Here is a 14,103-nt window from a genome sequence, read left to right as displayed (position 1 = left end):
GAATAAACTATACTACATTCCTCATCAACCAATGGACTCAGTTTTATTTCTCATTCCTATAAGCCTTTATTTCAGTAAAACTAGCCAAAATTCTTAAAAGGTAAAAAAAAATTAAAGCAATGTTTACTCCTTTCATCAAAATGCAATCAATACTTTGACTGATTAAACCTAGACAGAGTCCTCTGAAGGTGATACTTTACACCTGCGGTGTAAAGCGAAACCCTGTACTATGCACAGGCAGAGAAACCTACTGAACAATGTATCAGAGTATACATACTAATGCTTAACATTATAACCAACACCCAAGAGGGGAAAAATACATTACACTCACGAATATTTCATTGGCTTTCTACTTAGCATCATCAGAGCACAATGATAACTGTGACAGGCACAAAGCATTAGACTAAGTAATTGTAAGTTACAATTTAAACTGTAGAAACAGTTTAAATTGTAACTGACACTTAATGTCCTTACATGGCAATCTCTATGGGTCAGCTAACTACATAGTTAAATTAGAGAAGTCCAGCTATTAGGTTTTAAAATGATAGTCTCCCAGATCTTTGGTAAATCATCAGCTATGAAGCACTCTCCCACCTCAACAAGTATGGGAGAGTGTTTCATAACTCATGATGATTCTAAGAATAGACTCTCAGACCTATAATGACTTCTATGTAATGGAGATGTTTTTTCTATCTGATCCTATGTGATCTCAGATACAGATGATTACAGATGTAATTTTTCTGTTCGTCAAGGCTGATGTTAACTGATCTACCAGTCTGTCCAAAGTAGGCCAAACTACAGGCACAGGGAACTTTATACACTCCAGGATTTTCAAGAGGATGTAGACAATCTTTAGGAAAATGTATAAATGTAGCTAGTGTGAATGAAAGGTTTGAAAATAGTATGGAGATCATATTTACATAGATCTTTGGTTATTTTTTTCTGATATACCCTTAACATATGAAATGAGAATGGTTTTGTTGTGATCTTGTTTGTTGAGTGTATGAGGGAATGGGGGTTGCATGTAATATTTCATCTATTTATATGGGCTGTAGTCATTGGCTAAAAAGGTATGAAGGTCCCTGAGCTCAGTTACAAGGGATATGTCATTTCAACAAATAGCCCTGGCTCAATGAGTAACAGTTTTGAGGATGCCATATAGTTTGGAAAGGTGGTGGCAATGTGATTGTTTATGTAAATACCTACCAGTGTGAATGGATTTTCTGTAGATTGAGAAGAATAACGAACAATTAGGAAGTCATGTAACTAGTGTATCTAAAAATGGTGAGACTATTATTACTTTCTTTTTTCTATGGTGAAGTTTATTTTAGGATGTTGGCTGTTAATATGTGCCAAAAATATATCTAATATGTTTGCACTAGGCCAAGCAGCAAACATCACCAACATAGCACAGTCAAACTGTTGGTTTTTGTGTGGCTGTGTTGAGAGCTTGGTATTCAAAATACTCCATATAGAAGTTTGCTAGTGGGGGGGGAGAACCCATAGCAGTTTGTATATTTTCTTGTCCATAGGAAATAACCTGGATATCTAGTGAATCTGAATAATTCAGTTGTCGGGGAAAAGGAATGGGGGTCACAAGTCAAAGGTATATTAGTGAAAAGAGAGGTAATATCAAAACTGACAATGATGTCAGAATCTGTCAGAGTTAAATTTCCTAAGGGTCAAAGCTGTATAACTGAGAGGAGACCTCAACATAGCCTTTAAAAAAATTTGGAGAACCGACCAGGGCGTCTGACCTAATGTCCAATCCTCACCTTCTCGTGGTGCACCCTGTTGGGTATCTACTTGGATACTGAATGAACGAGGACGGGCTGGCAATTTGGGATTTAGCCGACCAAATTGTATTCTTATTGGTTAAACCAAAATAAAAAATGATGGTACAACATGACAAAATTTCATGCTGGCTGCAGTGTCGCCCGGTTAAACAAGGCCCACTGTTGTTTTTGCCAGGGAACCAGGGCGAACAGCGAAAAGTCAGCTACTGGAACAAATCTGAAAACACACCCCAACTCAACATCACCAGAGTTAAAGATCAGTACTATCAACATAAGAAGCCTGAATGGCAAAGAAATGGAGCTAGCTGAGGAATTAGATAAGTACCAGATCGACATTATAGGGAATATAGCGACTGAAACAAAAATGACAAAAACTGGCGAGATCTTTCTGAGCAATAAATACAAAATGTTATATACATGCAATGACAATCAAGGAAAAGAAGGGGTAGCCATAGTATTCAACACTAAATAAGAGGCTAATCTTCTTGAATGGCAGTCAGTCTCAAGTAGAGTAATGTGGGCAAATATGAGAATGGACAACGAGACTTATTTGTGCCTATGGTCCCACAGAAGGTTCTACTAAGGTAGAAATGGAGGAATTTTTTGAGGCTTTAGAAAAAGCAACTGACACAATGAAAAAGGAAAAGTTGGTCCTTCTTGGGGATCTAAATAGCAGAGTAGGAAATGACTGTGAGACATACAAAAATATTTTGGGAAAATTTGGAGAAAAGAGCAAAGCTAATAATAATGGCAAATATCTGTTGGATTTCTGCTCAGAACATGGACTGGTTATTACTAACACCATATTCCAACATAAAAATATGCACAAATTCACATGGAGAGAAGAGGCAAGGAATAAGAAAAGTCTCATTGACTATGTTATTGTTGATAGTGATGTTTTCTCCCTGGTGCAGGATGCCAGAGTGTACAGAGGATTTGAAATTGGAAGTGATCACTATTTAGTCTCTTGAGCAGGATAAAATTGAATTTCATATTGAAAAGAATAACATGTAAGAAAGTTTTAAAGCGAATAAGAATTGAGCAGCTTCCAGTTGTGAACTGTAGACTAAAATACACAAAGATTATTGAAGGAAAAATGAAAGGGTTTGAGAACAGGAATCAAACCTTGGAGATTCAGTGGTAAGCCTTGAAGAAAGCCCTGATTGATTCAGCTAGAGAGGCATGTGGTGAAGTTGTCTGCAAGGATAGAAAAATTAGAACTCCATGGTGGACACAGGAAGTTAAAGAGGCAGTGAAGGAAAAGAAAAAAGCATATCAAAAGTTCCTGGCAAATAAGTCAGCTTGTGCTCTTAGAGAATACAGAGACAAATGCAAGAATGCTAAACACTGTGTAAAACTAGCTAAACAAAAGTTATGAGAGGACTTTGGCAAGAATATAGAAAATAAATATCAAGAAGGTGGCAAAATATTCTGGAGGTTGTTGAACAAGCTTAGGAATGGAGGAAAGAGTGCTGTAAAAGGAGTTAGAGATGATAAAGGTGACATGAAAAAGGGAGAAAAAGATATCCTTGAAGTATGGAGTAATTACTTTGAAAAACTGCTAAATGAAACGAGCAGTGATGACAGCACAGTGGTAAAAAAACACTGATTAGGCATGCAGTCAGGAATACATATCCATACTTGAAGTAGAAAAAGCCATCAAAGGGTTGAAATGTGGAAAGACAGCAGGAGTAGATGATATTAGATCAGAAATATGGTGGTATAAAAGTCTTATGGTGGCTGCACTGCATAGTTCAGAAAGCCTGGACAGAGGGACGAATTCCCGATGATTGGAGTAGAGCTCTCATAGTACCCATATATAAAAAGGGAAATAAAACTGAATGTCAGAATTACAGAGGTATTTCCCTACTGAGTGTTCGTGGTAAGATATATGCAAGTAAACTTGAGAAACGGTTCAGAAGAATTGTGGAAGAAAAGCTTGGTGAAGAACAAGCTGGATTCAGGTCAAATAGAGGCTGTCAGGATCAGATCTTCACTTTACGACAAATAATGGAAAAATCATGGGAATATAACAAAGATTTGTATTTAAGTTTTGCTGATTTGGAAAAGGCATATGACAAGGTGCCAAGAGAGAAGCTATTCAATATGCTACAGTTATATGGTGTCAATGGGGCATTATATCAAGCAATACTTAGTCTTTATTTGAGTTGTAAGTCAGCAGTTAGAATTGAAGGAAGTACAGGAAGATAGTTTAATTTTAAATCTGGTGTGTGACAAGGATGTACATTATCCCCTCTGTTATTCATTATCTATATGGATCACATTATGAAGGAAAGTGGTATTAAACGTGATATCAAAATTGGAGATGTTAAAGTCAGCTCTTTGCTTTATGCGGACGATGTTATACTTCTAAATAAATCCGCTACTAGTCTGCAAGATTCACTGACTAAATTGAATAACTGTTGTAATAGATATGGTATGAAGGTCAGCAATAAAAAGACAAAGACAATGAAATTTGGCAGGAACGTCAAAAATGTGAACTGTGTTGTGAATGGAGAACCTGTGGAACAAGTAAAACATTTCAGCTACTTAGGCACAATTTTTAGTGAAGATGGTAAATTAAATATAGAAACAGAGAACAGAATCAGCAAAGCTGATATGGTAGGAAGTCAAATGAATAAATTCATATGGAATAAGAGAAAAATTAGTCGGAACACTAAATTAGCTGTATACATGACAGTGTTCAAACCAGTTTTAACTTATCGATCTGAGAGCTGGGTCAGAAGTAAAACACTTGACCAAAGACTAGAGACTGCAGATATGAGAGTCCTGAGAAAGATTAGAGGCATGAACAGATGGCATCAATGGCAATATCATATTAGAAATGAGGATATTAGGAAAGAACTTGACATTGTCAGCATCCAGGAATGCGTTAGCAGAGCTAATCTCAGGTAGTATGGTCACTTAAACAGAATGGGCGAAGAAAGATTAACAAAACAAGTGTTCTCTGCCAAGATGGCAGCAAAACGACCCAGAGGAAGACCAAGATATAGGTGGATTGATATGGTACAAAGTGTCTTAGACGACAGAAATATAAGATCTGATAATGTTGGAGTCTTGACAAGTAACAGACTGATTTGGAGGAAAATTGTAGATAGTAAGTTAGTAAAATTAGTAATGATATAATTTTTTTCATGTAGTACTATCATATCCTGTACACCCCTTGAGGGTACATGGCAGGGTAAATGCTTGCCCACTTTGTAGATGGGGCTGTCTATGTTATCTACTATTGGACAAAGGGTGTTGGGGGGGGGGGGGGTTGTGTTTGTAAATTTCAGGAACCCCATATATCTGGGGAGGTTTGACATGATAAGGTTTACGTTTTTTTGTAATTCTTTAGGCCAAGATGTAACTTTTTTTTTAAATAATTTGTACACTTTTAAAATTTTGTAGGATCCCAATCTACAATTTCATAAGTAGAGGAGGCTTTAAGAGGTTGATTTATTTTTCTGTTGTACTCTGCTTGGTTCATAATGAACCAAGGGAAATGATAGCATTTCTCTTATTGGTTTTCGTTACAATACTTTTTTTTTTTATCCTTATATAGATTTCTAAGTGATGATGTATCTTTTGGTGAAATTTTTTTCTTTTAAGGTTTGGATTTACTTACAATATTAGCCACATTCAACTGAATATTGTTAGCCATTTTTGGTGCAAGTTCACAGACACCATGTTCTATGCTGGTCATAATTTTTAAAAATTGTACTGTTCTGGACACGATGGTGAAATTATGCCCACAACGTAGTGTGCTGATTGCATCCTATGAAAGTATTTGCAGTGATGGATTTACTAGTATGTGTTCTTGTCATAATTGTGGAACAGCTCTGTTGTTGAAGTGCTGCAAATTTTTTTAGATGGTAGCATTTTCAGAGATGGAGATTAGAACAGACCAGAGTTCTGGACTGAGTATTTCTGAAAACTATTCGTGTTATGTGATAATGGTAGCAGTGATTTTTGCCAAATGGACGAGAGTGCCACTGATTTATTCAAGAATTAGTGCTCTGCTCACCTACATATACAGGGTGTTCGGGATAAATTTGACATATTTATAATTAATTATATTTTTCCGTAAGTTACATGTATTAACACACACTTCTCTTCATTTAAAAGTTTGGACCCTTCTTCATTCATATACAAGATGTCAGAAAGGATGGATAGCTGGAACCCACCTGAATCATGGAAGAGAATAGCTTGTATCATGATGATTCGTGCCCGCCATCAAAATAAGGATATTACGACTGCTGCCCAATGCTCCCTGAATACAGTAAAAACAATCAGGCATGAACTAGAGACTTGCAATGGTGACTACGAGGATGTAGCAAGAAGAAAGATCCCTAGCAGACGATCTGATTGCGTTCGTACAGCAGAATTCCTCGCAAATCTGCAGGAACAGGTGTTGAAGAACCCTGGCATTGGAATTCGGGCTTTGTTCGTGGAGTTGCTAACTGTAGTCAAGCCCTGGATAACAAGGGTAGCCAATGGTAGGCCGTATGTATGGCAGCAGGATTCGGCCCCTTGCCACACCTCTGGGAAAAGTCAAAAATGGTTGTCTGAAAATTTCTACGACTTCACCAGTCCAAATGTTTGGCCTCCAAACTCCCCAGACCTTAACCCCATGGATTATTTTGTATGGGGCGCAGTTGAAAAAGACACCAATCGCACTTCCAGTAATACAAAAGCCCAGTTAATGGATAAAATTAAAACAGTTTTGGCGGCCCTTCCCAGGGAGACTGTAGCATCAGCTTGTTCGAGGTTCCGAAGCAGAATTGAAGCTGTGATCGATGCTAATGGTGGTTATTTTGAGTAAATCTTGTTGATAGTATTGTAATTAACTCTGCCTGTAATGTTTTTTTGTCAATTCATTAAATTTAATAGATACAAAGAAGATTTTCTTTTTCCTTACGAAACTGTCAAATTTATCCCGAACACCCTGTAAATGTTTAGCATTTGTGGAATTAAATTTCTGTCAGAATCTTAGTTTGGAATGGTATTTGTGTCACAATATCTCATAGAAAATCCAACAAACTGAGTTGCCTTGACCTTTCATTCAACTAGCTACTTTTATAAATTCTCCTAAAGATTGACTGCATCCTCTTGAACATCTGGAAGTGACTGATAGATCAGTTAACATCCACCTTGAAGAACAAAAACAAATACATCCAAGAACATCTATATGGCAGACTCAGGATTGGCACACCATGCTCTGGATACTCCTTCACATATGTGACTATTAAATTATTTAAGGAATTTACAACGTATACTGGAATATTAATTAAAAGAAACTTTAATAAATACTTCCTATATTTCAGCAATGTAACATTGCCATCTTCATGGGAACATACAAATATGACACATGCATGCAGCCACTACAAAAAGCAAATGCGGCAGAAGATAAGAAACTATTGTTGTTCCTAAAGTCCTAATGATGCCCCCTAGCAGGCTATATTGGGTTGTCTTGGCCATTGGGCTGATGTTCTCATGATGTAAGTCTCTCAAATTTGGGGCAGTCTCATGCACCCAAATTTGTTGAGGTTTGGAATGTTTTTTAGAGCTGAGGCAAATTCTATGAATAATCTTTCATACTTAAACGCTGTGGCTTTCTTCCGACGTATTCTGTGGCAGGTATCCAGAGCATGGTCTGCAAGCCCTGAGTGGCTGTACTGGTGAAACCGGATGTAGTCTTTGTGTTCCAAAATCCTGATATTTGCTGTCCTGCCTGTTTGGCAAAAGTAGGACAGTTTACAGCTGCAAGGGACCTGGTATATCCCAGGTAGGTCTAGGTGAAGTGGTTGGTCTTTGGTCAGAGTATACAGACAGAGAAGTAGAATTAAAGCCACAGCTCAATATGTGGCCTCTGTTATCACACGACTTTCTACAAGAATTCCTTCACATACGATCAGATGAAGAAAAAAAATCTATATTACATAGAAGTAATTATAAGTCTGAGGGACTATTCTTAGAATCAGCATCAGCTATGAAGCATTCACCAACCTCAACAAGTATGTTTGCATTAATTTACCCAAAGATCTGGGAGACTATCATTTTAAGACCTAATAGCTGGACTTCTAGAAATTAACTTTGTAGTTAGCTGACCCATAGAGGGTATACCATGTAAGGACATTAAATTACAATTTAAACTGTTTCTACAATTGCTTAGTTTAGTGCTATGTGCCTGTCACAGTTATCATTGTGATCTGATGATGATGGGTAGAAAACCAGCAAAATATTAGTGAGTGTAATAAACGTTTTTTTCCCTCTTGGTGTTGGTTAGACCATTAAGCATTATTATGAATAATGAACAACACCTAAGTCTTTCTTTACGTAATCAGAGTATACAGACAGAGAAGTAGAATTAAAGTCACAGCTCAATCTGTGACCTCTGTTATCACACATATAATCTTCAGCTAATGTGCATGTTGCCTCAACAGAAAATACATCAGGTTTTATGGAATGAATTGGAAACCTTACACTGCTTCATAAAAACAGAAATGTATTAGTTGTTACTTAATTAAATTACACCATGTTTGACCACCTAAAAGAGAATTGGTGGCTTCTTCAGTGTTGGATGCAACAAAACAAATATAAATACAAGAATCACACAGTTGATTAAATTCTGAAAAACCACTGAAATACAAACAGGTAAGTTCATGCCAGAAAGTAAACATAAAAATGCATGGCATGTATTAATACTGATTAGTGATAAAAGGCGATTGTTGGCAAAACTGAAATCTCTAATGTTAAAAGACGACTTAATGAGAGGTTTCCATAGCCAATATAGACACATTTTGATCAGTTAATTTTATATTACCACCCAATCCTCATTCTTTCAATGTCCAGGTGGATACTCAAAAAACAGGGTGCATGCACCACAGAAAGCTAAGGGTTAGACAAAAAGTCAGATGCAAACTAAGCCAATTTTACACTTTCCTTACAGGCTAAGTGGAGATCTCCTTCCCACAATTATCTGGTTTTGACCATTACATGATCTCAATAAAGAAGGGGTTTGCCTTTGTGACTTTTAGCATCATCAATGAAATCATAAGATTTCATTGATGATGCTAAAATAATAAGTTGCAACACACAATTTTTCTATTTTGAAATTTGCATGAATGAGTACTAAAAAACTGCTTTCCATTTAAGTTAATTTCCATTTTATGTAGTTTGGTAAAATATTGGTAGTAATGTTTCTACACATGAAAGATAAGAAATAAAAGTATATTACCATCAAATCTGAATGCTCTAGCTGTAGTTTTTAGAAGTTGTAATGGATGGGGGCTTGTTTTGAAGAAAAGAAGAATACGTTAAGAGAGAAAAAAAATAAGTTTATTATGTTTGTTGGATTCTACTACACGTTTAGAATAAAAGCAGTTGTAGCAAAAGGCAACTAAATAATAAGGACATTGACAGAGGGATCATTTAAACTAACTAATCAATTTTGAAATAAATATTATTTTCAAAATTACACTGTTTCATTTTGCATTGTTTTACTGAGTTTCTATGTATCGTTGTCTACCTTGCTCCAATGATGTTGGACTGGTTTAGTTTAGGTGGAATTACTGAAACAACTATGATGCCAGTGTAATTAAGTATGTAAATAATGCATGTTCTCTAGATAGTTTGCAGGATTAAAAAACAGTGATTCTGGGAGGGAAAACGATTCCACCTCTATATAAGGCCAGCTAAAATTCCTTATAAAGGTGTCTCAGGGATCAATCTTTCCAACTGATGGGCAGATACTACAATATCATTGTGATTGCACTGTAGAAGTGTTGAGAATGCCAAGAGGAATATTGGCAAAATATCAGCTATAGCAATTAAAAGTTATTTAATATATGCTTGCTTGTCTTATTCCATAAAAAATATTATATAAAAATATCTAGTATTAAAAAAGCAAAAAGATCCACAGATATAATTTTGGCATCCTGAGAATCACTAATCATTAATCTCAACTATTACTGAAAATTATCATTCTACAAAACTCAACAGAAACTTAATTATGATGCTCACTTCTAATAGAGATTAAATACTTGCTGGGTAGATAATAATAATAGCACAACATCCTGATAAGTTCAATAAACATATATAGAAATTATTAAATCAAACAAACCTGAGAATTTTTATTTGTAAAAAGACTTTTAGGTGCAGCCTGTGCTTTTGATTCCCTTAAATAACTGTTCCAATTAAATTCTTGTCCTATGTAACCTAAATGGAGTAAAATAAATATGCATATAAAATTAATTGCACTGATAAATCATTATTAATCAAAAGTTTATCTTGATTTTCCTAACACTTAATAAAATATAAACAACTTTCTATAACAGAAATCTGGACTTGAAAAACAGTTTCCAAGATGCATAATAGCTTAAATAACTAAGTAAGTAAAGCAGTTTCATAATACCTCACTGCTTATCATCAAGGAAACAGCTAACAAAATGAGAAACTATAAAATTCTATAAATATAAAACATGTCAACGTGTTGAACACACTGCCATGCGCTACAAGCTGTGCTGCTTGCAGAGGAGGCTATATTCTAACCACATAATGGTTGTAAGCAAATTCTTCACTTTGCATCAAGCAAAAAATTTAGCTTAAGTTCATTGCTCGCCTTCAGCCTATTGCTACTCCTACTACTATAAGAATATCTAATTTCTGAAAATGTTTTTTGAAACTAATGTATATACAGTAATGTATGTTTAAGGAGATTTATAAGTGAAAATTAATAATAATATAGATAATTGAATAGCCAACAGTTTCTATACAAGTCTCAATAAAACCCCTTGTTTAAGAATCTCCCCTATGGTGTCTATATTTATGAACATTTCTCAGTTTCTCTTTGAAGTCAGTATCTCAACTGGTAACCTCATATAGGTGTTTGCTCAGTTTACTAATTTCACTGTGAGTAAGATCATCAGTAAGCAAACGATTAGTGAAATAGTTTCTGAGCATTACCATAATGCTCAGAAACTATTCCACTAACCGTTTGCTTACTGATGTAGTATTCTTTCCTCTCTTTACTACTTTCTACTTTACTGCTTTCTCCTTATAAGTTCTTTTAATGATTTCAAGAAATCAGATTTTTTTAAAATCTGAAAATCTGATTGACTTGAAAACTGAAGAATCATAACCATAAACCTAAATTTATTAATGATTTGTTGGTTTTCAATATGGAATAGGAGGTTTGGCAATGGATGACCAATTGATTAAATTTTCATTTTGCTTCAATTTGAATAAAGATTCTATTATACGATTCTGTAGAAATCTGGATACAATAGCAATTAGTTTTTTTTTTTTTTAATGTTGAGTCCATACACGAGAGGTTGGTAGATCAACCTATAGTACATTAGTACCTTGCATGGGTTGAGAAAGAAGGTACTTGTTCACATTGGATTTGAATGACTGTATATTGTATTCCTTAGGGAACACATCAATGGAAGACTGTTCCATAGCATAGCGGTTGCAGAAATGAAGGAGAAGAAACTTGTTCTGTGGATTTCAAGGTACACTGTGTAGAGATGTTGAGCAGGAGCTGCACGTGTTCCACCGAGCTCAGGACTAAGTGGGAGAATTATTGATGCTATTTCGGATGAACATTTTCCATGGAAATATTTGTAGAAAACACAAGTGCAGAGACCGATCGTCTGTGCGAAAGTGGGGGGGGGGGGGGGGGGGGGGGGAAGCTGGTAAGAGATGGGTCATTAATAAGTCTGATTGCTCTCCTCTGTATTGAATCAAGCATTTTGAGGGAACTTTTGGGGGCTCCACTCCATATGTGGGAGCAGTATTCGATGGTTGGGCAGATTTGTTTAGATGACAACTTTAACAAGATTTTATTATAAAAATAGACTGAACATTTGAATTAATAAATGCTAACAGTTACTTGGGATCTTATATTTTTTTGAAAACAGGCTCTCTTTAAACTGCAGAGATATGTGTTTTTGTTGAGATTCCTTATACCAGATCTCTTCAGAATCATCAAAAAGTATCTTTATCCATTTCAAGGATTAAAAAAAAATTGTAAACCGTTACTACATGCACCTGATCTAAACAGATTAGATAGACTATGTTTATCTTCACTGTTGGAAGAAATTGCTTAACACTACTCCCTGATATAAGATGCTTAGAAAGCTGCTGCATAGGAAATGTGCATGGACCTAGTGGTCAACAACAAACCACACAGGGCCTTCTAAATCCATTGCAGCATATAATTTCCAACATTAACATTCACTTCCATCTCGTATACAAAACCCACCTACAATTCCTGGCAGAAAATCAAATTTCAACCCCTCCTCCAGCACTACACATCTCAGGTTTCCCAACTACACACTCTTTGATTCATTTCTACTCAATAGTGGTGCCTATGCATATGTTCATTCTGGCATATTATGGTAGAGAACATCCAAACCTAGAATTGCCTAATTTGACATGGAGGAAAATGGTGTCCTGGTGACTCAGGACAGTTATCTGGAAGAAATGGATCTTGGCCTTATGTGCCATAAGGAACAGAGTATAAGTAAGTAGTAGTAAGTATTCTACTGGCATCTAGCCCACAGTCTGAAAAATGACCCATGTTCAACCCATTCCCAAAAAGGGTGACAAATCCCTACCATCAAACGACTGTCCAATCTCTCTCTCTCTCACCTCAGTCCTCTCCAAAATAATAACCATCAAGTCCCAACTTCTATGCTACTTTGTAGGCACTAAACTAGTGAATGACTTCCAGTATGGATTATATTGCTGCTTATCAACAGAGAATCTGCTTGCATACACTCGTGTGCCAAAATAAATGCTTACAATTGTCTTGGTATTGACTCCATGGAAGGTATCCTAAGGTATTCTGGAATGACTAGACAGAATAACATCCCGGATCTCCTTTGTGACCAAATCAATAACCTGATCAGTGAAATCAAGAGGAATGGAATGCCAAAAATTGGGACAGATATGGGAAGAAACTTTCTCCCTTGTAGGCCCTTTTTGCCTAGGAGAAACAAATAACAGGAATATGAAATTTGAGAGCATTCATTTCACAGAATATTCTCACTATAACCAGCACAAACACTTTCCCCAGAATAAAGGTCATAAAAATGGACCTGGATATCCCCAGATGGAAGAACCAAGAATCTAATTGATTATATACAGGCATACCCCAGTTATGCTACTCATTAAGTTCCTGACCACCACTGCATAGCAAATCACTGTTCATTCTATTTTCTATCCTGTTTTCACTTGAAGATGCATATAATGGTTTCATAACATAAATAAACATTTATTTACATCAGATATGCAAATGAAAGATTTAGAAGAATTTTTGCAAACAAAAAAGTTATCCTGAATAGCTTGGCTTAAGGGAACAAGCCAATCTACATCAATGTTTTTCCATTTCAGCAATAAGACTAGCTCATTTACGAATAATATGAAATTCTACGATAACTATAATATTAAGGATGTAATGAGAGCAACAAAGGTAAAGTTCCTAGTGAAGTGAAAAGTTCAATATCACAGCACTTTTCACTTCACTAGGTACTTTATCTTTGTTTTTAACAACTGTAACAACAGTAGTGCAAGGTAAGTTTGGCCTGCAGCCTAACTCAGTGTTCACACCACTGTCACAAAATTTAGTAACTTTAATCTTAGTATCCAATGTAATAGGTTTATGCATCTTATTTTCATTGAAAGCAACAGCACCCTTACTTTGAATTTTAACTGTTCATTATTAACAACAATAAAATAAAATAATGGTTATAAAATTTTATAATTCATAGCAAAACACACACACACACAAAGAAAGAGAGAGATCGCAAGCAACAAAATAGTAAACAACCGGTTCACAAAAACTGCATATCAGTTGATTCATGGAGCGTTATGTTACTAAACTGTCATATGAGCTTTAGCATTGTTTTGGGCATTAGTCACTGAAAAGTGCTGTATGGGCAGATCATAAAGTGAAGTGTTGTTTATAAAGCAGGGTATTACTGTATACTTATAAACACTAAATATAAAACCTGCATAAACTCAGCAAGAACGAGATCCTTGCCAGTTGCTGACACTGGAAGCGACTATAATTTAGTCATAGCAACGTTCATGTTGAAATTTGGACTTAGACCAACAAGAAAAATAAGAAGACAAAAGTTCAACCTTATACAACTCAAATCACATACCACTCCAGAACTGTTTAAAACAAATATTGCTTCTCTTTCCAAAATCACTGTTTACTCATTTGATTCTGATGCCTAGTACCAACAATTAGGACAAGCTAGCAAGGACTCTGGACTTCATTTTACTAAGTTCC

The 14,103-nt window shown here is 35.7% G+C and overlaps 1 protein-coding gene across 6 annotated transcripts in view; it reads right to left on the bottom strand.

Moving 5' to 3' along the window:
- The window catches only part of LOC150095352 (lethal(3)malignant brain tumor-like protein 4), a 381,800-nt gene that overhangs the window by 84,365 nt on the left and 283,332 nt on the right, over positions 1 to 14,103 (bottom strand). For all 6 annotated transcript variants that reach the window (XM_090410238.1, XM_090410241.1, XM_090410242.1 and 3 more), the window contains one exon: positions 9,925 to 10,019. In XM_090410238.1, coding sequence (XP_090266364.1) covers positions 9,925 to 10,019 — 95 coding nt within the window. The remainder of the gene's footprint in view (positions 1 to 9,924; positions 10,020 to 14,103) is intronic.

This window comes from Typopeltis vanoorti, chromosome 20 (genome assembly GCF_054136105.1).
Source record: "Typopeltis vanoorti isolate ZY-2024b chromosome 20, IOZ_Tvanoo_1.0, whole genome shotgun sequence".
Taxonomy (NCBI): Eukaryota; Metazoa; Arthropoda; class Arachnida; order Uropygi; family Thelyphonidae; genus Typopeltis; species Typopeltis vanoorti.
This window is presented reverse-complemented; position numbering and strand designations above follow the sequence as displayed.